This window comes from Drosophila erecta, unplaced genomic scaffold (assembly GCF_003286155.1).
Source record: "Drosophila erecta strain 14021-0224.00,06,07 unplaced genomic scaffold, DereRS2 tig00000283-arrow-arrow-pilon, whole genome shotgun sequence".
Taxonomy (NCBI): Eukaryota; Metazoa; Arthropoda; class Insecta; order Diptera; family Drosophilidae; genus Drosophila; species Drosophila erecta.
Genome location: NW_020825217.1, coordinates 1,114,558 through 1,142,050, shown reverse-complemented (window position 1 = coordinate 1,142,050; position 27,493 = coordinate 1,114,558). Strand labels below are relative to the sequence as shown.

Genomic DNA, 27,493 nt, shown 5'->3' with positions numbered 1-27,493 from the left:
CATAATGTATTTGAGCGACCAAGCAAACACCGCTACCAATACTGTTTTGTCTGTTAGCCAGTGTTTTTTTTTGTGGATGCCAAGTGATGGCAAAGCATTTGCCCCGCACTTTGGCTAAGTGGGAGATTCATGGAAGCAGCTGCTCCTGGCCACCGGAGCACCACCTCCACCTCCACCTCCAGCTCCAGCCAGCCAGCCAGCTCCTTCATTTGCTCCCACTTGGCAAAGTGCCCCATATCACGCACAGGCAAACATTGCAAGGACCCCAAATGCATTCAATTAACAATTTCTCCGGCCCTAGACCTGGCACACAACTTTACTGGCTGCTGGAACTGGGAACTAAAAAAGTGGGAGCAGGAGGAGCAAGAGGCGGCGGTGGCTTTTAATCAAAAACTTGCATTTGCCAAGTGGCAGGGCAACTTTTTGGGCCAAGTTTGTGCGGCGCCAGAAGTGGGTAAACTTCTCCAAATTGTGACGTCGACAAAAGTCAAATCGTGCCGACTCGCAGCACCCTGAAGGCCTCACATGTTCATTACGCTACACGATTGCAATCAGGGGAATGTGTTTTGGGGTGCAGAATTAAAAGATACCGTATGAAAAGGAGTTGGACGATGCGAAAATGTGTGTAATTTATATTTTTATATTAACTCTCTTTCAACCAGATTGTATCAATGATCCTGACTCTTCCTAATGATATATGCATATCTGAGTAATCTACGAGTAAATACAGTTGGCTGAATTAGGGCTTCATTTATGAATCCTAATGCAATTATTGATTACAATTCGATACTCGTTGCGGCAGCAACCATTCTGGACGTTGTCAGTCAGCAAGTGAACGCCGTAAATTGCCAGGACGCCACTCTGCACTCGGCACTCTGTGGAAATTCAAAGCATAGCCGAGAAATGAGCGTAACCGAAGCCAAACACCCGCATGCCAAATGGAGCTCCACCTTCAGACCATCCCCAATCGTTTTCCCTTCTGTTTGTCTCGCCCACTCCATTTTAAAAGTACTTTTGGAGGACTGGGACTGGGGGGATGGCTGGCGGGCTCGTGCCATTTAGCAAAAGTAATTAAGCGTCAATGCGTTTCATTTGTGTTACTTTTCTGGGCAATTACGGCGGAAAGTTTGCAGTTTTGCAGTAGTGCGGCGCAAAATGTTCATTGTTAAAGGCAGATTAAAGGCCCCTCAGACAGCAGAAAGATTTTATTTCGCCGCCCGAGAATCGATCGCAAAAAAGGGGTTACTTGCTGTTTGATACTGCGTCAACAGGTGAGCCCAGCGTCCGACTATCTGACTGTTATCAGCGTTTTCCGTTCCATCATCATTATAATCATTATGATGACCGTCGTCATGGCTGGCAAGCAACGGTATACCAACTACCGGGAATCCCTCCACTGGCCACTGCAATGTGCTAAAAGTGTTTCTCATTAAAAAGTTGTTTCGCAATTTTATTATCCTGTCGTTACCGAGGTATTTGTAGTCCAGAGTCCGCAGTCTCCTACTCGTCTTCAACCTCCATCTCGTCCTCCAGGTGCTGGTTGCTTCATTGTGACGAGCTGAGCTCAACCGGGGTGACAATGTCAATAAAGCAAACTTCGCACCCGGCCAAAAGCCCTGCGGATTCCCCTCATAAAATTATTTTTAAATTACTTGTAAAAATAACAGCAACAGCAGGAACGCAGGTCAACGCAAAAAAAAAGTTGGAAATGCAAAAAGTTTAAATAAAAGTGGGGAAAACAAAAATTATACCGAGCGGGAAACTGAACGGAGCAAAACAAAATCATTCACGATGCTCAAGGGATGGAAACCAGGAATTATCGTTGCATAGTTTGGCGAAAACAATTTACACAAAACATTAGGCTTTCACAAGTATTTCTACTCTGAGTGAAAGGGTGCGACTTTGACCTCAAGATCGTTCAGTTTTGGACACCGTATCCAGTTAGGTAAAAGGATTAGCACCCTCGATGAAACCTCAAGCGCTAATTGATAAAGCCCAACAGCGCGCAGCCAAAGATAATTCAACATGAAGGTGGCTATTATCGCAGCCACTCTCGTTTTGATTAGATTGCGCATTCGGCTTTGCGGAAACTATCCTCAGTGCTCAGTACGCAGTCGAGCATAATGTCAACAAGAGGTGGCTTCATTCAGCTCACAATTCTGGTGACGGCGAGCCTCTTGGCGATCTTTTTCCTCCTAAGTGCCCTGCAGAGCACGGATGACCGGAAACCCACCCAATATGGTGTGGAGACCGGACCTGCTGGGAAGGTGACTCCCCCAGCCATTCGCCACCTGGAGGAGCCCATCAAAGAGGAACTTGTGCGGCAATTAGATCGGGAACTGCCCGAGGTGGACTATGGCTTCTGGTACCATTGGGCCAAGCCCTTGGGCTACATGATAAACAGCACATGTGCCTCGTATCCCGATCCTCTGGATCTGCAGCTGCACAACATACACTGGCAGACCTTCGTCAACTCGAACGTGACCTTTCGCCTATACGCCGCGTACTTGGACAAACGGAAAGGGCTCGAATTGCCCACGGTAAGGATTTTGGCCACTGCCAATCAGATCGGCAACAAGTTTCCCCCAACCCATTGTCAAATGTGGTTCGAGAACTATCTGGAGCCCATTGTCGTGCCCGTGGCGGAGTTCCTGAGTGTGTGGGTGAAGTCGTGGGCCCATAAGCCGAAACTTAACTACCCGCATCTGCTGAGCTGTCCGATTCCCAGGGAATTGCCGCCGCCTGCGATGATGGCCTTTCCCAAAACAGTGTCACTAGTTGCGCGGCATTGCGAGAAGGCCAGTAATTCGCTGAGGGTCAACAATAATCAGAAGCAGTCAGTGCCGGTGGGGTTCTCGTCCTCTCACAATCCCAAAACTCAAAATGCCACCATCAAAAGCCAAAATGAGGCTCCTTTGAACTTTGGAGTCTGCCTCAAGGGACTCGATTTTCCCTACGTGGACTTGTCAGAGCGCCTTATCGAGTGGTTTGAGCTGCAGCGCATTTTGGGCGCCTCACGCATCTACGCCTACATGTACGACGTTCATCCTGCGGTGCAGAGGGTGCTCGACTATTATCAGCGCACTGGATACCTGGAGCTGAGACCTTTGACCCTGGCCAATGGCATGCCCCGACTGAGGCACTACCAGCACATGCTGCTGCAGCAGAGGACGCTAGAGAAGCGACTGAACGAACTGATACCCTACAACGATTGCTTCTACAGGAACCTGTACCGCCACGACTATCTGGTCAATGTGGACGTGGATGAGGTGATAATGCCTTTGGGTGAACACCGCAATTGGCATCAGTTGGTGCAAAAGGCACACGCCTTGGAGACTGAACAGGGCGGCAAGTGTGCAGGTCGCTTCCCCGCCTTGTGCTTCATTAATTCGTACTTCACCAGAGTGCCCACCGAGTTCAGCAACCACGAGGAGCAGGCTGTCGCCGGCGAGTTGTTCGTCCTCCGGCACACGCAGCGGATCAGGAACTACTCAATGCCGGGAAGGGCTACCAAGTGTTTCCACAATGCCCGTCTGTCCTTGACGCTGCACAACCACTTCACCCTCAAGTGGCTGCCCGACGGCTGTAATCCCCGGACCATGAACACATCGATGGCCCAAATGCAGCACTACCGTGAACCCGATTTCAAGTATGATGCAACCGATCTGACGGATGATCGCAGTGCCTGGAAATTTGCCGGCGAACTGCGAGCCGCTGTGGAATATGTGTGGCTTCATCTGGACGATGTGCTGGCCCAAATCAGCGATCTCGAGGACCAGCAACAGCAGCTGGTGGAGGAGTCGCTGGACCAGGAGGGCGTCGAGCTGGACCGTGGCCAACAGACTCTTCAGCCATTTATTCTGCTGCCTCCGCAGCCTGTATCATGAGTTTGTTTTACGTTATTGGTTCGGTGCCCTAAACGAAACCAATTTTTCCATGTTTGTCTAACTGAATAATTGGGCAAGGGGCAAAACGGTTGGTGACATTATGCTTATCTATATTGCTGATAAAAGAATTCATGCTCTAATAGAATCGTAGAATTGGTCATCAAATGCTAGTTACCTGTAGATATATTTTCTGTTCATAGCCTAAACCATGTCGAAGTACGTGGTATCTGATTATATATATTGATACAAAACTTTTTTTAGGTATTTATTTATTATATTTATATGGTGTGATCAGTGTACTCAGCATGTTATTTAAGATATTTATTTATGTTTAATGTGGTATAAATAAATATTTAACCCAAGCTGCGATCAAGACTTATCGCCTGAAAGTGAAAATCCCCCATCCATCATGCTCCAGTACTTCAGAGCGTAATTTCTCGACCGATTTCGCTGATATGATAGGTCCATGATTGATTGATCCATTTACTTGGAGCAAATGGACTTTGGTATAGTTTCATGCCGAGCAGGGAAGCCTCATTAACTCCGAACACACAGTTCATTACGGCGGGAAAAGTGGGCGTTTATCGGTAAAATTGGTTCCTGCGCGAAACCCACGAATCATCGCAGACTTGTTGTGTTCCACTAGCATATTTTCTGACAGACTACAACACCGTTTTTCATTTTTGATCGATATATGTAGATGCGAAAGGGGCTCGTTAAGATTCATATTTGTTCCTCAACATCGTATATGCGATATATATTATATGCTTATGTATAGGTTCTTCCTTCGCACCCTATGGAATTTTGTGGCTTATTGAAAATTTATGGAATTAAAGCACCGATGGCATTGCAGATACCACGAGCGAGATAGTAATCCTTCCAAGGTAGAGCCCACGGTAAAAACTTCAGATTCAATGGCCGTACAATTGCCCAATTTCGCTAGGTAAACTCATAACGCATGATAAGTCCACAGTTTATACTTTTGTAGTTTCACACTGCTACCCCGACAACTTATCAGCTCGTAAAACTGATGCCGCCCTATTAAAACTTCGCCCAAGAGTATGCCATGATCCATAGGGATCCCCGATACCGCTGCTCTTGTAGTTGTAACTGGGTCACTCCAGGTATTCGCAAACAGTCGATCCCTGTCCCATCAGTAAAATTGCATTCATCGTTTTTCCCAGCTCCATGCAAATACAATACTGCAGTTCCGGCCAGACATGGTTGGGCCCTTGGTCAGCGGAGGTTCCAATTGGACGGGTGCGGGTGCGTTCATCGTAATCGCGTTTATTATTGGCAATTCCTTAGCAGACATTAAATTATACGGCACCGATACTCGGTACCCACTATACACACACAAACAAAAAAAAGTCAGTAATACACAGGCGTTTGTTATCGCAAAAAAAAGATAACCTAAGTATGTTCTCCATTCAGGGGCGCATCAGGAGCAATGTGGCGCCCAAAAGAGGGCCGGCCAAGGAGTAGGCGAGTCCAGTGGCTGTATTATTGCTGGAGGCGGCCAGCAGGATGGGCTTCTCGTTTGCACGAGCCTGCATCCAGGACTGGCAGTCGGTCTCGTTCTTCACGAATTTGAAGACGGACTGAACGATGTTGGCGGTTGTGATCTGGGTGCACTGCTCCAAGTGATGGATGACACAGGACTCGAAGCGCTGTAGATCCACGCAGTGGGTGGGCGAGAATAGGAGCTCTGGGCGGCTCATCAGGTCCGGAACTTGGCCATCCTTGGGTATGTACTGATGAAAGGATTGGTTGAGGCAATTGCTAATGGCCTCCTTGTTGGCCTCCAGGCACTCGGGTCCCTGCTCAGCAATGAAGAGGGCAATCTGATCGCCACCACGCGAACATGCGAATCCCAGAACGGACGCCCCAATGCGGGTAACCGTCTCCTGGTGGCGCTTCTCCTCGGCGGTCAAGCAGTGCTGGGCCTTCTCGTTGAACTCCTTCACACAGGCCACCGCCTCCGGTGCCTTCTGGCAGTACTTGCTAAACACTGTGTCCAGGTCGCCATTCGGCTTCGCCACATCCATCTCCTCCTGCAGAGCCGTCAGGTTGACCACGCCGTTGAGGCAGTTGCTCATCTTCGCTGCCGCCCGCTCGATTTCCGCGTAGAAGGTCGCGTTGTCCGCTCCATTCACCTTCTTGCATTTCTCACGATATATCCTTTTCATATCGTCTGTAAGAGACATCACAGAGAAAGGATATAAAAGGGTCCACTCCGAACAGAAGGGGAATATAGCCAGGGGATGGTTATGTCACTGCCAATGTCACCAAATCTTACCGATGCTAACGTTCGTGTTGCGGTACTCGGGTGGTAAGAACTGGGCTGAAAGTCCGCCTAGCTGGCTGGGATCCAGCTTGGGGCTCGCCGAGTCAGCCGTGACCTCCAGGAGCAGAGCGCCCAGGGCAGCAAGTAGGCAGACGCCAACTATCCCGTACTTGTTCATGCTGGTGTTGTATGGAAAGCTCGATGTGGTGGTGGTGGTGGTATGGTGCGGAGATCTGTCTGATCCGTCTGTAGATCCGACTGTATTTAAGTGTTGCCCGTGACTGAATGAGAACGACTGCTCCCGGACGAAGCGACATGGCAAAGCTAAACCAAGCGGCGATGACGCCGCACAGTGGAATTTGCTGTGCGCTGTCTTTCCTGATAATCTTAATATGCTTCCTTGAGTGTTGAGCTGATTAATGCATTTATATATTCGTCATTATTATTTAGTTGCAATGGTCATCGCAGTTCTTTGCGACCTTCGTTCGCATTACTCTTACTTAATGCGGAAATAGGATGCTGCTATCAAAAATATTAAAATAAATAATTATAAATATCTTTAAGCTCGATTCCACTGGCAACGATTAGAGCATGCAATGTGTTTTGCGAAGTGAGTGCGCACATTGAATCACTGTGCAGTTGCGTTTCGGCTTTGTTCAATCAAACGACAGTGACATCATTCACACTTCGGCCACTGTGGCCAAAGTACAAAGTTTTTCCAGGGTCTGATTCTTTTTCCGGCAATTACAAATCGCAGATAAACGCGAGTGATTCCGCGGCAAGTGGTTGGCCGATCCCTTTCCGGTACCAATTATGATCAAGTGGAAACTATCTATCTGCAGAACCATGAACGGTGTCGCCGAATTGTAAATTTGCTAAGTTCCTAGCCTCGATACTCGGCCGTTTGGTATTGCATTGCTCATGATACATAGTATATCTTATCGGCATATTGGTAATATTTATGTACCGGTTATCGCAATTGCTGGCGGTCTCTGTTGTTTTTTGTTTTGGATTTTGCCCGGTATTTAGTAAAAATTGGGCATATTGTTTACTGAGCTAATTTATGCTATGCGTTTCGTTTGCAGAAGTGTAATAAAATATATTTATGGGCTCAGACGAAAATGACCTGTTATGTGTTTTATGGCCGCCAACTCACCAACCGCAGTCGGAGATTTTATTCGGACTCGGCTTCCTTCCTTCAAGTTACTTAGATTCACAGCACCAACCTGAGGCGGCCTGACTGCCAGGTATCTGATAGTTGGCAACCCAACCCAACATGCTCGCGCTTCCAGTTGAGTCGGCAATCTGCCACCACACGGCAACAACAGCGTGGTTGAAAACTAAGAACAAAGCGTCGGTGATCGGGGTGCCTGGGACTTATGTGGCTGTTCCCCGATCGATGGTTACGATTGCGGAATTTTTCTTGGGTCGACGGTTGGCGGTTTCAGGTGGCTCTGTGCTTACGTCTCTCTGTGTTGTTTGGGCAATGGGGTGGGGGCTTCTTAATCAATCCGCACTGAGTGCACTTTACGATGCATACATATCGTACATGCAAGTATGTAGGTCGTCTTGTGTCGAAGCCCACGCTTTCCCAATTCCACGCGGCTTGCGAGAGCGGAGCAGAGAGCAAAATCTGTGGCCTGGGGAAGATTCTCTAGATGATCTTGGACTCGAGTTGAGACTGGACTAGCGTAATTGCTCGCTTGCTTCCGACTATCATAGCGCGTACATGAAACCGGTTGTCATAACGATTTCCACGACCGAGCACGGTGGTCAAGGTTCAGAAAGTATGCGGCATGACAGTACGATTACCTCATAGAGATCTGGAGTACCTGGACATTTCTCAACTTCAATAAGATTCGACTTCTGAAGAGATCTGCTAAGAAGAAGTGCTTATGAAGGCATCGACTAAAAGTATGCCAAGGGATCTGACGGGGACGGCCAAGTGATGGTAAATGCGAAGCATACTTTTAAGATTTGAAATTATTTATGCAAAGGCAAGCACTTTAAAAGGGCCTGAGAAAATATGCAGCCATGTTAATGGAATGGCTGTAAGCGGATTCATGGATTACAGTGATGAAGACAAGTATCGAAGGGCACATATGAACCGAACCGGCGGAGTAATTGGGCGCAGTGGGGGAGTACATGTTGATGGATCGCACTCAGGCGGAAGGGAAGTGCTGCAATAATGGACAATTATAATCAGTGGGTGGCCTTTCAAATATTGAGCATACGCAGCGTTGCACTCAAACATTGGCGGATGGGCTGCTTTTGAGGCCAAACAAATGAGCTGACCTCCTCTGATACTCCACCAGGCCGGTTAGCAATTTGTGGCAACTGCACACACACACACACACACACTTATGCAGCCTCCCCGCCCACTTCTCCCTGCTCGCCAGATGCTTTTCTTTCCGACTGCCTTAATCAGACATCGTGAAGGACTCGCTGGGGGAGGTAAGCTGGCTGTTTGCCTTGCTGGTTGCTTTATGAGCTTAGTCTGTGTGCTTTACTACCCAATTAAGCTAGGAAATACATTTAGCAAACTAATGAATTATAAACACACACACACACCCACACACGCACATAATCGTGGGCTGGTCAGCACTGAAACGTGGTCTTCTACGGCATTCGAATATTTTTGGCTTTCGACCTGCTGACGCCCTTCCTATGCCAGATGGCTAGATCCTCATCGCACCCACAGTTAGTTGTAACACACAAGATCTTTGCTGTTTGGGCTGGTCACAAAATCGTTACAACCTTTTAATACCAAAGTCACAGGAAATCTAATGGGAAGAACTTATCAACTCTGACATCAGTAGCTTTGCCGTTCAGCATATAGAATCCGCTCATCGATGCACAGCTTTCCTTGCTGCCAACTAGTTGAACATTTCTGATTCCGCACGGAACAATTTAACTTTCCTCCTCGTTAGCTGCTTTCGACACCCACCATCGCCCCCTCCTGCTATGGAATCAAACATGCCACGCCGAGCGCTGCTTGCAGCGTGTATCCTTTTAAATGAAATTAAGCTAATTTGGGAAACAGGCAGCGCGTCATCATCGTCCTGGACGATCCCAGGGAACGGATGCCGTGGAAACGGCAACGGAACTCATTCTCGCCGAGGAGTTTAATTCAATGCAGAGGGAGGCCAACACACACACACACGCATATACACAGAGGCGCACACACACAGGCACACAGGCACTAGCTCATGCATATGCAAGCCCCTCTCCCCCCGCGTACTAAATCAAAGTTGTCTGTGTTAGCCATTCGCAACACATGCTACACGTCCCCCTACTTTTGGGCACCGTGCCACCTGTCCGCCGTCCGTCCGTTTGGCCTGCTATTGTAATTTATTATCCTGCATGGCAAAAAGGATTTTCATCAATTAATCATGCTGATGATGCTGCTGCAGCTAGATAACACTAACGCACAGATTCCACTAACCGATGTGCCGTGTCCCGTGTCCCGTGTCCCGTGTCCCGTGTCCCGTGCCCCGTGTCCATTGTCCATTGTCCGGTATCCAGAACTCGACCTAAAGCCCCAAGTGCGACTCCTTTCCTTCGAACAAAAGATTGAGGCCTGAGTTCTGGACCACAAACCTGATAAATTAGTGCGAAACAAGTGGTCTAGGGTCAAGGTGGAACTGGAACTGGAAGTGGCAGGCTGGCGAGATATCCCGGTGATCCCCACCTATCTTCATTGGGAATGCAAGCTGAGGCACGGGACTCTTTCAGTCTGGCGAACTCGACTTAAAGGTCTGCACTTAGGGCATATAAATAGATTAATCAACATAAATTACAGCTTAGGTGCGTCTGTCAGAAAGCGTCTAATTTAATAAATTGGGTTTGAGGCTAAAAGGAGATGAAATATTCTTCTTATCCTGTAGGTTATTCTAATTAGAAGTTACTCAACGCATTCGTTCAGCAGAACAGCTGTATAAGATTAAATACCACTTAATGCACTGCATATGATAACTGCTCAAACTGGCTCCATCCAAATGTCCGAGTTATATATTTCATTATTTTCCACGCTGCTCCTTCAACTCCCTAAAGCAACTGGCCCACTCTGCAGGTGGCCTTGACCCTACTGACTCGCTGGCTAGGCTCCACCTCCTCGCCCTGGGACCCGGACTCCCATGTGTCTTGTCCTTTCGATTCGCATGTGGCTTGCAGACTAGGGTTCCGTGATTTATAGAGTGCTGGCCGGGTCGAGTCGTGTTGCTTTGCCAGTCTTGCCCGTCTTACCAGTCAATGCACTCTGTGGGTGCGGGCATTTTAATTCAATGCCCGTGTAAATCAGCTTAAAGTGCATGAATAGTCTTTTCATGGACGATTTCATCAATTATTCAGAGCTGGACCACCCTAAGTAAAAGTAAATTATTGCCGGCTAAACTGGCGGCAGCAGAGCGACTAGTTAAAATAGCACCAGCAAAAACATGGTCCGGAGCAATTTTTCGTATACTTTATTATGCAAAATTTAATTTTAATACACAAACAGGGCAAATGACTGTGCACCTGGCGGAGTCGTGTTGTTAGGGCCAGGTCAGGTGCATTGCGATGGAATATTCGTTTGGCAGCACCTTTCAGATCGGAAGATTGATTGATTGACTGGCGCACGTACTTTACTGTTGCTCCTGGATGTAGATGTTGATGTGGATGTGGATGGACGATAGCCAGTAGGATTATTTCTTCCTTGGCCCTATTAAATTGCCTTATTATTTCCATTTACGGTTTTCAATTAGTGCAGTTAGATTGAGCTGTGCTCTTGTTTTCCCAGAGCCTAATGCCAGCCACATACATATGTACATGCGGAGAAGTCAATGTTGGCATTGTAAGTAATTGAGATTTGTGTATCGCAACGCTAATCACTAGAGATTTCTCGTTTGACATAGAACCACTGACATAAGAAATGAATTGAAACTTCTAGCATATTTGGACAAATAGTTATTAATTGTAGGAGGACAGGAATGGATAAGCTCACCACATCGAGCGCCTTTGACGTTGAATAAACAGTCCGAGTTTAAGAGTATTTCACATACAAAACTCATCTACTTACAATAACCCCTTGGCAGCTTTCCCTACGTGAAATAATTCAGCTCATTAGTAGGGCGTCCTCATCATCTTCCCAGCCGACTTTGGTCTTCTGAGTGCCTTGTTTTCAGTCAGCCACAGCATTTCTGATGCTGGGGGTGAGATTCCAGTTCGGGCGGGGCTAATTCGGGCCATAAATTTGCTGATGTTGCTGCCGTTGCTGCCGTTGCTGGTTGCATGTTGCTGCGGCTGCTGCTCCCAGGCCAACTAAGCCTCGCCTCCGCCTCGCTGATATAATGTGACACCAGCTGCTTAATGTTTTGGTTAAAAGCATTCTAAGTGAAATGCAACAGGGCGGAGACACGAGCGTGGAGTTGTTGCAGTCGACTTTCACTGCCCGCAAGCTGTAGACAAAAGAAGGAGCTTCAGGAGGTCTCGCCGTGCTGGGTGGCAAAGTGGAGGCGTGCCCTGCTCAGGATGGCAATTTGCTTAAGCGAAAAGTTGCCACATTCGTGCCAAGGAGCACACCTTCTAGCGCTGACAGTGGGCCGTGTGCTCCACTTTCTAGAAGGGCTAAATAAGAATCAAAATAAGTTTGATTTTCAATACAAATTTTTAAAGCCTTGCAATGTACATACACTTGCATTTTGGAGAAGCGCAGAGGAAGGCGCACTTTAGCATTGTAAATAGCTCAGAGGTTGAAATCATTTGTTCAGCATTCACTGGGCTTACTTTAACCAAAAGTGACTTAAGGCTAGTAAGACTGTTAATCCAAACCATATTAATCCGCGGCGATGGCATTTTTTGACACTGTTGAGGACTCTGCGAAAGAAACTGCTACTGCTGCTGTTGCCTGCGGCTGTTGTGGCAACATCATCATCATTCATTTGCGCCCAGGTGCGTTTTCGTGTGCACTCAGTACTTCGCCTCTTACTTGTACTCGTATTTGGGTTTTTGGTTTTGGCATGGGCTGAGGTTGGTATGGGTTCCCGGTGTCTATTGCACACCTTGTGGCAACTTTCTGCGGATCCTTGCAATGAAGCCACACATGAGTCGCCCTCTTCTTGTTTGTTATTCTTAGAACTTGCGCCTGATTCCGCTTGGCTGGTTTTGGTGTCTGCTTCAGTTTTAGTTGCTGTCTGCATTTCGTTTCTGGTTTCCGGTCCTGTCGCCTGTTTTTGCACGCTTTTCCTGGTGTGCTCGATGTGTTGTTCTATCTATTAAACTTGAGTATACGTACAAATAGTAAATACCTATCTGTAAATTATCGGCTTAGGCTGTATGTGTCCCTTAAATCGATTATTGTCAGGGCGAAAGATAATTAGCAAACTTCCTCAGAGTTTTGTTCATCCGAACACAGCACACAGTTTGTGGCTTGGTGTTTTCCTGGTATGACGCCAAGCAAGGTTTTTTTCCTAATGTATTAAATGTGTATCAATATTAAAACTAATATTTAAAGAGTCAGGCAAACTATTTTCAAGTTTCCATTTACTATTCTACAGCCTTCTTTGGAGCAGTGATTGGATCCGCAAGAAAATGCAGTCCTTCTCCCCGATTGCCTGCAGTGAAATGTGGACCCGCGACTGATCTGATGAACATTGATTTTCACAACACTTTTTAACAGTTTTCCCGATTTTCCGACATGAAATAATCAGTTTTTTGGCCACAAGTTTAAAAATATTTGACTGAATGTGGAATGTCATACCTCGTTAAGCTCGTATTTAAATTTGCAATCGAACTGTATCCAAAAATAGGAATTACATTTTTTGGCAATTTTTTGCAAATTTTTGTGATGTCACCCCTACACAAAAGGCAAAAAATCACAAAAAAATGTATTTTCCCAAATCCGTCAAAAAGTGATAGGGATGGTTAGCGTTGGTAATTAGCTGCTCAAAACTGTTATTCTTTCATCTTTTTGATCATTTTTATGGAAGTTATGATGAAAATGCCCATCGAAAATATTAAATATTTGCCAAAAGTGGTTTTTTCCGATTTTCCGACATTAAATAATCCGTTTTTTGGCCACAACTTTAAAAATAATTGTCTGAATATGGAATGTCATACATCGTTGAGCTCGTATTTAAATTTCCAATCGAACTGTATCCAAAAATAAAAACTTAATTTTTTTGACATTTTTGGCAAATTTTGTTGATGTTACCCCTTACAAAAAAAGCAAAAAATCACAAAAAAATGTATTTTCCCAAATCCGTCAAAAAGTGATAGGGATGGTTAGCGTTGGTAATTAGCTGCTCAAAACTGTTATTCTTTCATCTTTTTGATCATTTTTATGGAAGTTATGATGAAAATGCCCATCGAAAATATTAAATATTTGCCAAAAGTGGTTTTTCCGATTTTCCGACATAAAATAATCCGTTTTTTGGCCACAACTTTAAAAATAATTGTCTGAATATGGAATGTCATACATCGTTGAGCTCGTATTTAAATTTCCAATCGAACTGTATCCAAAAATAAAAACTTAATTTTTTTGACATTTTTGGCAAATTTTGTTGATGTCATCCCTACAAAAAAGGCAAAAAATCACAAAAAAATTGATTTTCCCATATCCGTCAAAAAGTGGTAGGGATGGTTAGCGTTGGTAATTAGCTGCTCAAAACTGTTATTCTTTCATCTTTTTGATCATTTTTATGGAAGTTATGATGAAAATGCCCATCGGAAATACTAAATATTTGCCAAAAGTGGTTTTTTCGATTTTCCGACATAAAATAATCCGTTTTTTGGCCACAACTTTAAAAATAATTGTCTGAATATGGAATGTCATACATCGTTGAGCTCGTATTTAAATTTCCAATCGAACTGTATCCAAAAATAAAAACTTAATTTTTTTGACATTTTTGGCAAATTTTGTTGATGTTACCCCTTACAAAAAAAGCAAAAAATCACAAAAAAATGTATTTTCCCAAATCCGTCAAAAAGTGATAGGGATGGTTAGCGTTGGTAATTAGCTGCTCAAAACTGTTATTCTTTCATCTTTTTGATCATTTTTATGGAAGTTATGATGAAAATGCCCATCGAAAATATTAAATATTTGCCAAAAGTGGTTTTTCCGATTTTCCGACATAAAATAATCCGTTTTTTGGCCACAACTTTAAAAATAATTGTCTGAATATGGAATGTCATACATCGTTGAGCTCGTATTTAAATTTCCAATCGAACTGTATCCAAAAATAAAAACTTAATTTTTTTGACATTTTTGGCAAATTTTGTTGATGTCATCCCTACAAAAAAGGCAAAAAATCACAAAAAAATTGATTTTCCCAAATCCGTCAAAAAGTGATAGGGATGGTTAGCGTTGGTAATTAGCTGCTCAAAACTGTTATTCTTTCATCTTTTTTATCATTTTTATGGAAGTTATGATGAAAATGCCCATCGGAAATACTAAATATTTGCCAAAAGTGGTTTTTCCGATTTTCCGACATAAAATAATCCGTTTTTTGGCCACAACTTTAAAAATAATTGTCTGAATATGGAATGTCATACATCGTTGAGCTCGTATTTAAATTTCCAATCGAACTGTATCCAAAAATAAAAACTTAATTTTTTTGACATTTTTGGCAAATTTTGTTGATGTCATCCCTACAAAAAAGGCAAAAAATCACAAAAAAATTGATTTTCCCATATCCGTCAAAAAGTGGTAGGGATGGTTAGCGTTGGTAATTAGCTGCTCAAAACTGTTATTCTTTCATCTTTTTGATCATTTTTATGGAAGTTATGATGAAAATGCCCATCGGAAATACTAAATATTTGCCAAAAGTGGTTTTTCCGATTTTCCGACATAAAATAATCCGTTTTTTGGCCACAACTTTAAAAATAATTGTCTGAATATGGAATGTCATACATCGTTGAGCTCGTATTTAAATTTCCAATCGAACTGTATCCAAAAATAAAAACTTAATTTTTTTGACATTTTTGGCAAATTTTGTTGATGTCATCCCTACAAAAAAGTCAAAAAATCACAAAAAAATTGATTTTCCCAAATCCGTCAAAAAGTGATAGGGATGGTTAGCGTTGGTAATTAGCTGCTCAAAACTGTTATTCTTTCATCTTTTTGATCATTTTTATGGAAGTTATGATGAAAATGCCCATCGGAAATACTAAATATTTGCCAAAAGTGGTTTTTCCGATTTTCCGACATAAAATAATCCGTTTTTTGGCCACAACTTTAAAAATAATTGTCTGAATATGGAATGTCATACATCGTTGAGCTCGTATTTAAATTTCCAATCGAACTGTATCCAAAAATAAAAACTTAATTTTTTTGACATTTTTGGCAAATTTTGTTGATGTCATCCCTACAAAAAAGGCAAAAAATCACAAAAAAATTGATTTTCCCATATCCGTCAAAAAGTGGTAGGGATGGTTAGCGTTGGTAATTAGCTGCTCAAAACTGTTATTCTTTCATCTTTTTGATCATTTTTATGGAAGTTATGATGAAAATGCCCATCGGAAATACTAAATATTTGCCAAAAGTGGTTTTTCCGATTTTCCGACATAAAATAATCCGTTTTTTGGCCACAACTTTAAAAATAATTGTCTGAATATGGAATGTCATACATCGTTGAGCTCGTATTTAAATTTCCAATCGAACTGTATCCAAAAATAAAAACTTAATTTTTTTGACATTTTTGGCAAATTTTGTTGATGTTACCCCTTACAAAAAAAGCAAAAAATCACAAAAAAATGTATTTTCCCAAATCCGTCAAAAAGTGATAGGGATGGTTAGCGTTGGTAATTAGCTGCTCAAAACTGTTATTCTTTCATCTTTTTTATCATTTTTATGGAAGTTATGATGAAAATGCCCATCGGAAATACTAAATATTTGCCAAAAGTGGTTTTTCCGATTTTCCGACATAAAATAATCCGTTTTTTGGCCACAACTTTAAAAATAATTGTCTGAATATGGAATGTCATACATCGTTGAGCTCGTATTTAAATTTCCAATCGAACTGTATCCAAAAATAAAAACTTAATTTTTTTGACATTTTTGGCAAATTTTGTTGATGTCATCCCTACAAAAAAGGCAAAAAATCACAAAAAAATTGATTTTCCCATATCCGTCAAAAAGTGGTAGGGATGGTTAGCGTTGGTAATTAGCTGCTCAAAACTGTTATTCTTTCATCTTTTTGATCATTTTTATGGAAGTTATGATGAAAATGCCCATCGGAAATACTAAATATTTGCCAAGAGTGGTTTTTCCGATTTTCCGACATAAAATAATCCGTTTTTTGGCCACAACTTTAAAAATAATTGTCTGAATATGGAATGTCATACATCGTTGAGCTCGTATTTAAATTTCCAATCGAACTGTATCCAAAAATAAAAACTTAATTTTTTTGACATTTTTTGCAAATTTTGTTGATGTCATCCCTACAAAAAAGGCAAAAAATCACAAAAAAAATGATTTTCCCAAATCCGTCAAAAAAGTGATAGGGATGGTTAGCGTTGGTAATTAGCTGCTCAAAACTGTTATTCTTTCATCTGTCTGATCATTTTTATGGAAGTTATGATGAAAATGCCCATCGGAAATACTAAATATTTGCCAAAAGTGGTTTTTCCGATTTTCCGACATAAAATAATCCGTTTTTTGGCCACAACTTTAAAAATAATTGTCTGAATATGGAATGTCATACATCGTTGAGCTCGTATTTAAATTTCCAATCGAACTGTATCCAAAAATAAAAACTTAATTTTTTTGACATTTTTGGCAAATTTTGTTGATGTCATCCCTACAAAAAAGGCAAAAAATCACAAAAAAATTGATTTTCCCAAATCCGTCAAAAAGTGATAGGGATGGTTAGCGTTGGTAATTAGCTGCTCAAAACTGTTATTCTTTCATCTGTCTGATCATTTTTATAATGAAAATGCCCATCGAAAATATCGAAAATTTGCCAAAAGTCGTTTTTCCGACATAAAATAAGTAAATAATGTATATAATGTAAATATTTCTCAGAGATATACTAATTGTTGGGCTATGTAAGCAAAAAGAAAACTCCAATCAAAAAAGCTTACCTTTACAGCTGACTGACGGAAGTTTTATTGAGTCAACAAGGTCTTTGAGGCAAACAAGGCTCAAAAACTAGTGCTTATTATTTAAACACACAGTGTAAATAAGAACTTAATGCAAACGCTGATATATACATATTTGCATGTATATGTGTGCGGCTCATAAGCTCTGTTAAAGTTATTTAAAGTTGCCTACAACAGCTTTCTTCATCCCGCTGTTAAACTTTCCCGGTTGTCTGCTATGTTTGCCCCTCTGTTGTTCGATCGAGCAGGTCCCGGGAAATCCGTGCAGTTTCCTTCAGTCGGTCACATACTGTTGGACGGGCTGGAGGTGGACTGCCCGCCACACCCGCCCCTGATTTTCTATTTGATGCATTTGAAAGTTTGTGTTTTATGGGTGGTTTTTTTGCGTAATGCAACTGTTAACAACTCTTTAAATATTTTACACGGTTTAGCATTTTGCATTGATAATCCCCGCACTCACCGCACATGCGGATGGCATGAGTTTATGGTTCAGTTTCAGTTTATGCATTCTCATAATGCTCGATGAATTCAGAATGCCGTGTTTGCATTTCAACTCCTACTGACTTTTTCAAAGCGTTTCAAAGCGACTCGCTGGCAAAATGCAAAAATGCACATAGAATTTAATTTAATTTGCGCACACTCATGCACCATTTATCCACTTCTAATTAATTGCATTGCACAAGAACACAAAACGCAAAACATTTGAATGTGAATGTGTCTGAACGGACATGAACAAATATACAAATGTGAACAAAAACATGCTGAGAGCCAACTGAACAGGGCAAAAAGCGACACAAGATGAAAATATTCATTATTATTTGCGAAATTGCGAATTAATGATATGAGCAAACAGGCAGGCCATAGTGTTGTTGGCATGAAAATTATGCCAGCGCACAACAACAAAGGCAATGCGATTTTTTAATTAAATGCTTTAGCTCTAATCCAGAAGCGCTTAGTGGAGTTGCGATTAGGCAAATCGCGAATGCGATGCCAGTTAAGTTCATAGGCAGCACGATGGGAGAGAAAAAAAACGCAGAATAGAAGCGGAGTGGGACCGGAAACGGAAACGCAAGGCAAACACACAACTGTCACCAGAAGAGCACTCCAAATGTCTAGTGAAGATACGAAAATACATAAATTTGCAATCGGTTTTTTGGGCCACTTGAGCACTAGGGGCTTTCTACCAAAAGTTCTTTTTGTAAACTTGTTTATGCTGTAGTGCACAGTAAGCCTGGAAACATATAACACTTTTGGACTTTCGTTCTAAGAACAATTGAGTTGTACTCAAATTTTGTTCAACAAAACCTTGCAATTTACTTGTTGCTATATATTTCGATTGGCCTGAGCGATTTTCGAGTAGTTGCAGAGCGTTAGGTAAGTTCTGTAGATCCGATTGGAAGCTATTTATTTATTTACTTGTACGTTGTAGACAAGAGTCTTAAACGTATGCTACAATTAGATATCGGCTATAGCTGCTGGGGCTTTCAGCCGGACTTCAACAGTATTTACTTATCTATTTATCTATTTATATCTATTTGTATCTATTTATATCGGTGCGGTTAAAATTTTGGGTAGTTATTAAGGGGCGTATTCATTGGCTTTGATGCCGATGTGAGTGGGGACCCATAGAATTTTGACTTTGGGAGCATATTTATTGAGTAAGTCGCGGATCGTTGAGATGTAGAATGTCGTACATAGTATGTTCCAAAGAGATTGAGCGAAAATGTCTTCACTGTCCGTCAGCTTACATTTCATTGGCTGTCGCCGATCACTGGGAATCCCCGAAAGTATGCAAAAAGTTGGGTCAGAGCAATTGAGCGGATTGAAGGAAGTGGTGGTGGAGTTGGGACCCTGTTTAACCCCACCACCACCACCACCCGGCTAGTTCAACTGGCATACTGGAATACGAGGAACAAAGTTCAAACTAGCCAAACAAAACAAAACGGAACAGAACAGAACAGAACAGAACAGAACTGAACTGAACAAAACAAAACAGAGCTAAACAAAACACACACAACGCAACAGGGAGCTGCTCATGTTTTTTGTTAATTAAAATTGGCATAGCAGCCGAGGGGAAAGGCAAGGTTTGGGAACAACATTTTTGCATTTTCATCAGTTTTTCGGGGCAACCAGCATCGACCAGTCAGCAGTCAGTAGTCAGCAGTCGGCATTTGAACATTTGAACATTTTAGCATTCTAGCATTTCAGCCAGCGACGATGGCTCACAGGTCATAGGTCACAGAAGGCGGGCACAGATGCCAAAGAAATCCTACGGCTTTCAACTTCCAACTTTCAACTTCCAACGCTCAACTGAACGAGTGCCACTTCGCTGTGTGCATATTTACCTTTAGAACATTTAATTTTTCACGAGACGACAACCGACCGACCCGTTGAGGGCGAGTCCTCGATTTATGTTCTGCCAATAAATTTGCTCAACACTTTGGCCCCGTCTAATGCAATATTTACATCACATTGGGCGCTGGGTGCTGGGCAAAATAAAAAATTGCATCGACAAGAACTAGGAAGGGCGAAATGGCTTTGCGGGAACTGAGAAAAATCAATGGTGCCTTCTATTTTGGATTTCGACTTATTCCAAAAGCAAGTTATTAGGTGAAATGAATCTAGATCGCCCAAGTACAGTAGATTCCAAGGATTCCAGTTACCACTTTATACCACTTTTTCTAAGTGCACCTGCGCGTCTTGTGGTTTCGGTTTTTGTTTTGGCTCTGCTTTTCTTTTCTCCCTGTCATTTAAGTTAAAAGAGCATTTGGAAATGTCGAGGATGAGATCCCTAAACGCCTTTTAAGAAGCTAAATCTCGTGCTGTTTCCCAACTTTGTTTGGCAGTTGCGAAAGGAGATTCGCAAATCCGTATAATTCATAACCCATGCCAAGTGATATGTGCATGCGGTTGGGATGTGGCTGGAAATGCAACTGGAACTGCTGTCCGCGGTTAAGACACAGATTTTCCATTAAACCAAAATCGGGTCAAATGAAATGGCCAAAACCGGCTTGCCAAAGCCCAAAAGCATAACAGTTCGAGGCCGCTCAAATATTTGGCACGCCTTGGATTCTGTTTCTGTTTCTGATTCCAGTTTCTGATTGCGTTATTTTTCACTCATTTATTCGAGTCCTTTTGCCCCCATTTAAACTTATGGCAACCAGAGCCAAATCAATGTTTGCTCCCCTGCTTTGCTTTTGATTTTACCCTTTTGGCCCAATGAGGTTCACGAGGACACGAGCAAACAAAAAGTGTTTCCTACGTCCGCTGCATAATCGAAGATGTAAAGACTTTTCACCGATTTCAGAAAACGCGTTAATAGTAGGGCATCGCAATCTATTACATCGGAGATGTTGGACATATGAAAAACGCTTTTTCCTCGCTGGGTTCGGTTTTCAAGGAAAAAGCACAACTTGACCCAGCTAATAAGAAATGCGTGATGTGTTACCTCGCACCCTCAGTGTTTGGGGTTTTGCACCCACTCAAATCATTCAGTCCGAGGGTGTGCAAATATTTGTTTCTAAAGTTGCCAACTTCTGCACACTTCCCGTGGTCTTGGTCAGTTTTTCTTTTCGTGCTTCTAAAGCGAAAATTTCCAGCTCACGTTCTTGGGAAAAGGGGGATTTTGGCTTGTTTGTCTCATTAGTTGGAAGTTCAGAAAGCATTGGGGTTTGGTTTTATAGATTTATATAGCTGTATAGAAAACTACGAAAGGGAAAAATTCCATTTTTTACTTTTGTAAATACACACATGTATATCGAGAATAATCTTTGCCCAGAATAGTAAGTGCTGAGATATATGTTAAAGTGAAAATTGTTCGATCTGTTTGAGGTTTCGGTAGTGCCAGGAACACAACACCAGAAAGTGCAGGATATCAGACAACAAAGCAGTAGAGTAGAGTAGAGTAGAGTAGAAGTAAGTAACGTACCGCTAACCACGCCATTTCCATATAACCCAACAGCTGTTTTCTGACCTCCAGTCAAGCCGCCATGTTTCCCAACAATTTTTACACAATGAAGAACTTCGCCAATCCGAAAACGATTTTCAAAAGCTGCGCAAACAACGAAGACTATACCACTCAAAGTCTCCAAAAAGTGGCGGCTCCAACTGACGGTAACCAAACTGTTGCTGCAGCTCCTCAATCCGCTGCTGTTCCACAATCTACTGCACTTACCCAACCAGCGAAGACTCAAGAACCGGCGAAGAACGCTCCCAAGAAGACCACGCCTTCTGAGCCCACAAGGCAGGGCAAGAAGAACAAGAAGGGCAAGAAGAATCAAAAGAATGTGCCTCGTACTCCCAGTCAGACGAGCAAGAGCAGTGGAAGCCACAAGGAGTCGGGCAAGAACCAGGCCAAGGATGGAAAGTCCCCGGGAAAGGAGGCCAAGGAGAAGGTGAATGACCAGGGGAAGGAAAAGGAGAAGATAAAGGAGAAGGAAAAGGAGAAGATAAAGGAAAAAATAAGGGAAAAGGAGAAGTCAAAGCAGAAAGAAAAGGAAAAGGAGAAGGCAAAGCAGAAGGAAAAGGAGAAGGAAAAGCAGAAGGAAAAGGAAAAGGAGAAGGTCCAGCAGAAAGAAAAGAAACCGGAGCAAAGGAAAGTTCAGGAGCAGTCGATAAGAAGCCCGCGAGATAAGAAGAATGTGTTCGAGAAGAAGCTGCTGGAGGAGAAGTTAATCGAAAAGAAAGAGCAGGAGCAGATAGTTTCGGAGCAAAAATTGTTAGAGCAAAAGATTGAAAGGCAGTTATCAGAGCAGAAGCTATTGGGCACGAGGCTGGAGCCCAGGATTTATCAGGTCAAAGATGATGATGCAGTGATCCCATTTGCCGACTCACCAGAATATTTGTCACTGAGCGATGTGAGCGATGTCAGCGATGTGAGCGATGATGATCTGACCACCGGACCGGAGGACGACGAGCCTCTGGAGCCCGAGGATCCTCATCATCCACTGAACAGCCAGTGGACGCTGTGGTATCTGGAAAACGATCGAACCAAAAGCTGGGAGGATATGCTGCACGAGGTAACAAGCTTCGATACCGTGGAGAACTTTTGGAGCCTGGTATCTCACATCAAGCCCCCATCGGATCTGAAGGTGGGCAGTGACTACTGTCTGTTTAAGAAGGGCATTCGGCCCATGTGGGAGGATGAGGCCAACATCCATGGGGGACGCTGGGTCATCAGCCTGAACAAGAACACCAAGCTGGATCTGGACAACTTCTGGATGGACTCCATGCTCTGCCTGATCGGAGAGACCTGCGAGCACTCGAACGAACTCTGCGGCGCCGTTGTCAATATTCGCGGAAAGACGAACAAGATCTCCATTTGGACGGCTGACGGGGCTAACGAGGCTGGCGTCCTTGAGATTGGGCGCGTTCTGCGCGAGGGTCTTCGCATGGACAGTGTGTATGTGCTGAAGTATCAGTTGCACAAGGATACCAAGGTCAAACAGGGATCAACTGTGAAGTCAATATACACTCTGTAGATTCTCAGCAGCCAGTTGGGAATCATCGCATTTTAGTTACTATATTTTCGGTATTTTTTCACAATTTTCAATCAGGTGATCAATAGTTCGAGCCTTTACCATCCATTACCATCCATCGTTCGGAAATTAGTTGGATGCCAAATCCCCAGTCAAGTCTTCCTTGTACATGTGTACATGTAAATTTAAATGTTGCTCTTGAAAAACGAAGAAATATTATTTGGTCACGAATTACTATGTTTCAAAGTGTATCTTTTCCTATTTTTTCTATCATTTTCTCTAATTATACCCGATTCCGGTTCTCACTTCAATGGCAAAGAGCATGCAACATTGTGTGTCTCGATTCCTGAGTTCCAATCAATGTACTTGATGTTCTTTGTCTGCCCCGCTGCCCCACTGCTCCACTGCTCACTATTGGAGCATTCAGAAGTTGGTTGCCTGCTTTTTGTTCGCTTCCACATCGGTCATCGGACATGGGACATGGGACATGGGACATGGAGCATTTGGACGTTGGAGGTTGGAGATTGGACTTATTTGGCGCACGGCGTCACAAAACTTGGCCGCGCTCAATTGTTTGATTTATTGGCATTTATTGGCAGTTGGCATTTTATTGTGACTGTTTTGGGTGACCACGTAGGGGGGAGCCAATGATGTTGGCGGCAGGTGAGCTCTCCTGCCAGTGAATTCCTTTTGTTGCTGTTCTTGGCCACTTTTCCATTTGACGGGCTTTTTGCGGCTTTTTGCTTAATGTGCTTAATGTATTTTCTGTGCCTTGCAGTGACCATTTTCGTACCTCCTAATTTCTTCCTCGCCTTTTTTTTTTAGCCTTTTATCGAAGCAGCCTCACTTCTGAGTTCTGGGTTTTCTATTTACAAAATATTCTGGGGACTCCACATAAAAGGTCAAGGCCCAGGCCCAGGTGACTTGCCCCATAAAAGCGAGCTCACCCATATTCCGTCATTGATTTATGACACTTAATTTCATTCCATTCTGCCAACGAGGCAGAGCCATTGATTAAACACTCTAACGAATTTTTATGGCCACCAACAGTTGTAGTTGGGCACCCACTTATTAGAGTGTGCAAATCGAGGAAGGGGAAAGCGAGGAGCCACTGTATCGATTTGGCTCGCGATCCCAAAGTGGGAGGACTGAGTGGGGGAAGGGGTAGGGGCTAGCCGAGGAGTCCGATGTTTAACAATGGTATTGCCAATAAACCGGAACGCAAAATCTGTATATATGCTGAACAGGAGCGGGGACCACGGCGCACACTTCACGGATAACAATTGCCAAAAAGTCGACGGCACACTTCTTCCCCATAAATAAAAATGTCAAGTGTCTGGCACTGGCAAGCCGACTAGGGATTTCCCTAAATTTCAGTTGCTAGGCAGCGATAAAACCGATGTGTTCTCTGGCCAAACTAGAACTAAAATCGGCTTCAGCTACGTCTGAAATGTTTAATTTATCAGAGATGAAATAAGTGCTTTGCTTATACCTCGCGCAGCCGACGAGACCCTCCAATCTGCAGCAAAAAAGATAGAAACGAAAATGTTCCCCTAGGCTGCCAACTACCCCAAACTACGAGGCCCAGAAAAGGCCGCCCCACAGGTGGCGCTTGTGTAGTAAAACGTCGATTTACATGCGTGCTGTATGCACAGGGGAAAATATGTATGCATATACGCCCGCACATGTACACTCCAGTAAATGGAAGGTAAGAGCCACCGAGGTAAGAGCTCTGACTGACGAATTTCAATTTATTTACTTTTATTTGCGTATGCAAAATAGTCGGCTGCGGCTTGATTTTGGTTATCTCACACATGGGCGAAGGAGATCCAGCGGATACAAAGGAGGTTTGGTAAGAGGTTTTCTCTTCAACTTCGCTTCAACTAACGCTCTTTCGCTCCTTAGCTGTTAAAGCTGTTAAAGCAGTTAAAGCAGATCGCTTTTTTATGAGCAAATAGAGCACTGTAGAGTTATTTAATAACTTATAATTAATCGCCCAATCGATTTGGCCAGCTGAGCAAATCACTCAGCTTGAAGAGCTCGTATCCTGAGCACAGAGCAATTGAAAAAAGAAACCCCTCATTGTGGCAAGCACTTACATCAGCCATGGACAAATGGGTGCCTCAATTCTGACACTTGCCCCAATAAACAATCCATAATCCATAAAGGCACTCGGCCCACCTTCCCACGTCTGTCTTCCCAAGACAGGACGGAACATTTATGTTCCGGAGCCGGACGAGAGACGAACATGTCATATGGAAACACTCGAACGAGGCCCCAGGACAAGTACACCGGCAGAAAAGGAGCTGGACTGGAGCTAGGCACGGATGGGCACGGCGATTATATAGAAGCCATTTAATCGCAAACGTTTAATAGGGTGTCATGTAGGCCAAAGTTCAGTGAATTCAATGAAACACATTCTGATCTCAGTGTAAGGGGGTTACGTTGCCGCCCAAAATTGTGCTAATTATACGGCCATAGCTAATTCCGGGCCATAGTGTGGGTCTTGGGGTCCTGGGGTCCTGGTTACTTGGTTACTGGGCACCGGCCAGTTGGGGTTCTGAATAAGTCATGTGGCCGGTGTGATTACCTTTGGTCGGTCCGGTCGGGGTTCAATGGCCATTTGCACGATATGTCAATCAGCCGTTGGCCCCGCTTATATGGCCATGACATATACCATACTGCCGGGCAAACAAGAGGAGGAGATGTGATTCCCAAATTGTTGCAACCATTTGTAGCTGCATTCATTAAATGCGTCCACGCACGAGGCATACGCTGTCATTCCACATGTAAATGCGGCTTCCAATAATCCAGTCCATATAGCACTGGGCCCAAGGCACATCATTAGTGTTGCGGAGTCAATCTCCGCATGACGGAATCCAGGACACGCTTCTTTAACGGACCACCACCTCACTGGATCATTGCGTTTGTAGGACAGAGAGGCACAGCCCCATTGAAGAGCAGCTTGTTTCAAGTTTTAGACTCGGTAATCAAGCCAAATCGAAAGTGGGCCATAGATCTGTGGGCACGTGCATAAGTACGAGTATATGATGGTTGTATTTGCTCTTTGGCTATATGAAAATCGTCACACTCCCAAGACTTTGCTAGTGCAAATAACCCATGCATGTCTGCAAATACTACAAGTAGTGCGCTGCTCCTCTGGAGCACACACATCTCCATTCCGAATGACCTTTGGCTCCCACTTTTCGGCCAGGACTCCATTAAGTTCAAATTGAATCGATTGTTTAGCTGTGATCAAGATAACTGGCAACTAAGCCGACAGACGAGTCCTGGGAGACAGTCTCCCAGCCCCTCCACTGCCTGTGCTGCACCAAAGCAGCTCCAGCTCCAGCTCCAGCTCCAGCTCTGGCTGCATCTGAATCTGAATCTGAAGCTGAAGCTAGAGCTGGCGCTGGAGCTGGAGCTCTGGAGCAGGAGCAAGTGCACTTGGCTGGCAAATGTTGACATTTCTTCTTGGGGATTTCAGCTCGCTTGTGCGCTTGGATTTTGTTTTTATTATGATTATTTTAACTGCTAAGGCAAAGACAAACACACTGAGGAAAATGGGAGCATGGATGGGGTGGGGGGAGGTTGCGCGGCGGCGAAGGAGCATAAAATGCCATTTTCCAAGGGGCAAGGGGAGGGGCCAAAGGACGAAAATGGGTTTGGCGTCGAGCTTTCGAGCCAAAGCCAGACAAAGTGAAATGCAATAAAACAAAGGCCAGCAAGGAGCGGGGGCAAAGCGAAGGGAAGCAAAGGGAGTGGCAGCCCTGCGACTGTCTTGTCTTGTCTTTGCTGCTCGAATGCCTGCAGCTGTGACCCCTGAACCCGTGGCTCCACCCCGAGCAGCCCCCCACGCTCCACCCACGGAAAGCGCAACGCATTTACAGCGCAATGATTCAAATTGTCGCCTCGGATTATGGATTTATTACGCGTCTCGTTTCTCGTAAGCCGCCAGCGAGGAGCTGCAATTGTGCATGCTGCTTGCAATTACTATCAATGCTCACTTTTCCCTATTTTTTTTTTCGCTTTTTTCACTTTTTGCACCACCATTTCCCCGATTTGCGAAAATGTGTCAGTAATTCGCGCTGACAATTTTTCGGGCTTCGCATCCCTAGCGCTCCATCTATCTGCAGCCAAATGTGAGTGCAGCCCCGTTTCTCCATTGTCATTGGATTAAGCGTAAATGTTTATGCAGCAGCTCAAAGTTGGAACTTGTTTATGTGTTATATGTTATATGTTATGTGTGCTTCCCTTGCTTTTCATCTTAAAGTGCAGCTCCAGCAGGCCCATTGCTTACAAGAAAATTGCGATTCTTGCCACTTCGATCATGTGCGTAGGAGACCAGAACCGTGTGGCTGGCCTCCAGTTGCCATCGAATACTTGCTGCCTCATCAAATTCATTTAAAGGTTGCTGCGACTAAAAACAGAACCCTCATTAGTGGGTCAAGGTAAATGCCTTTGCCAAGTCACGATTTGCAAAGTGTGGCTATGTGGCTATGTGGCTATATCTTCGACTTTGGGCCCTTTTCGCAGATTCATTTTAAGCCTACTCATGCTGCAAAGCCTGCTTGACCCTTGACCCGGGTCCCTGGCACTTGGGTCATGGCGATTCGGATTCAGATTTGGCCACGGAGCTGCACGAAGCTAGAAATCATTCAGAGATTCAGGCATTCAGTAGGAAATTCATGCCCAAATGCGGCGAATGACAAAGTAGTTGAAAGCTTTTCGTAATTATTATTATGTGTTATTTGTGTGTGCAACTC

At 43.8% G+C, this 27,493-nt stretch overlaps 3 protein-coding genes across 4 annotated transcripts; 2 read left to right on the top strand and 1 right to left on the bottom strand.

The window, feature by feature from the left end:
- The first annotated feature begins 2,104 nt into the window (after positions 1–2,104).
- LOC6555693 lies at positions 2,105–3,887 on the top strand. Its single transcript, XM_001982434.2, has one exon. The coding sequence runs from the start codon at positions 2,124–2,126 to the stop codon at positions 3,885–3,887; it is 1,764 nt and encodes a 587-aa protein (XP_001982470.1). The 5' UTR covers positions 2,105–2,123.
- Positions 3,888–5,154: 1,267 nt separating this feature from the next.
- On the bottom strand, positions 5,155–6,481 carry LOC6555692 (27 kDa glycoprotein). The gene is made up of 2 exons (XM_001982433.3): positions 6,187–6,481; positions 5,155–6,081 (listed from the first exon to the last, which is right to left on the bottom strand). The coding sequence occupies exons 1-2, from the start codon at positions 6,350–6,352 to the stop codon at positions 5,318–5,320; spliced, it is 930 nt and encodes a 309-aa protein (XP_001982469.1). The 5' UTR covers positions 6,353–6,481; the 3' UTR covers positions 5,155–5,317.
- Positions 6,482–18,492: 12,011 nt separating this feature from the next.
- Positions 18,493–22,964, top strand: LOC6555798 (uncharacterized protein DDB_G0284459). Of its 2 annotated transcripts, none has more exons than XM_026983124.1 (2): positions 18,493–18,624; positions 21,212–22,964. In XM_026983124.1, exon 2 carries the CDS (start codon positions 21,240–21,242, stop codon positions 22,728–22,730), a length of 1,491 nt encoding a protein of 496 aa, XP_026838925.1. In that variant the 5' UTR covers positions 18,493–18,624; positions 21,212–21,239; the 3' UTR covers positions 22,731–22,964. The 2 variants fall into 2 exon arrangements, with proteins under 2 accessions (XP_026838925.1, XP_026838926.1); XM_026983125.1 differs by lacking the exon at positions 18,493–18,624 and adding an exon at positions 21,081–21,165 and having other exon boundaries at positions 21,230–22,964.
- The last annotated feature ends 4,529 nt before the right edge of the window (positions 22,965–27,493 follow it).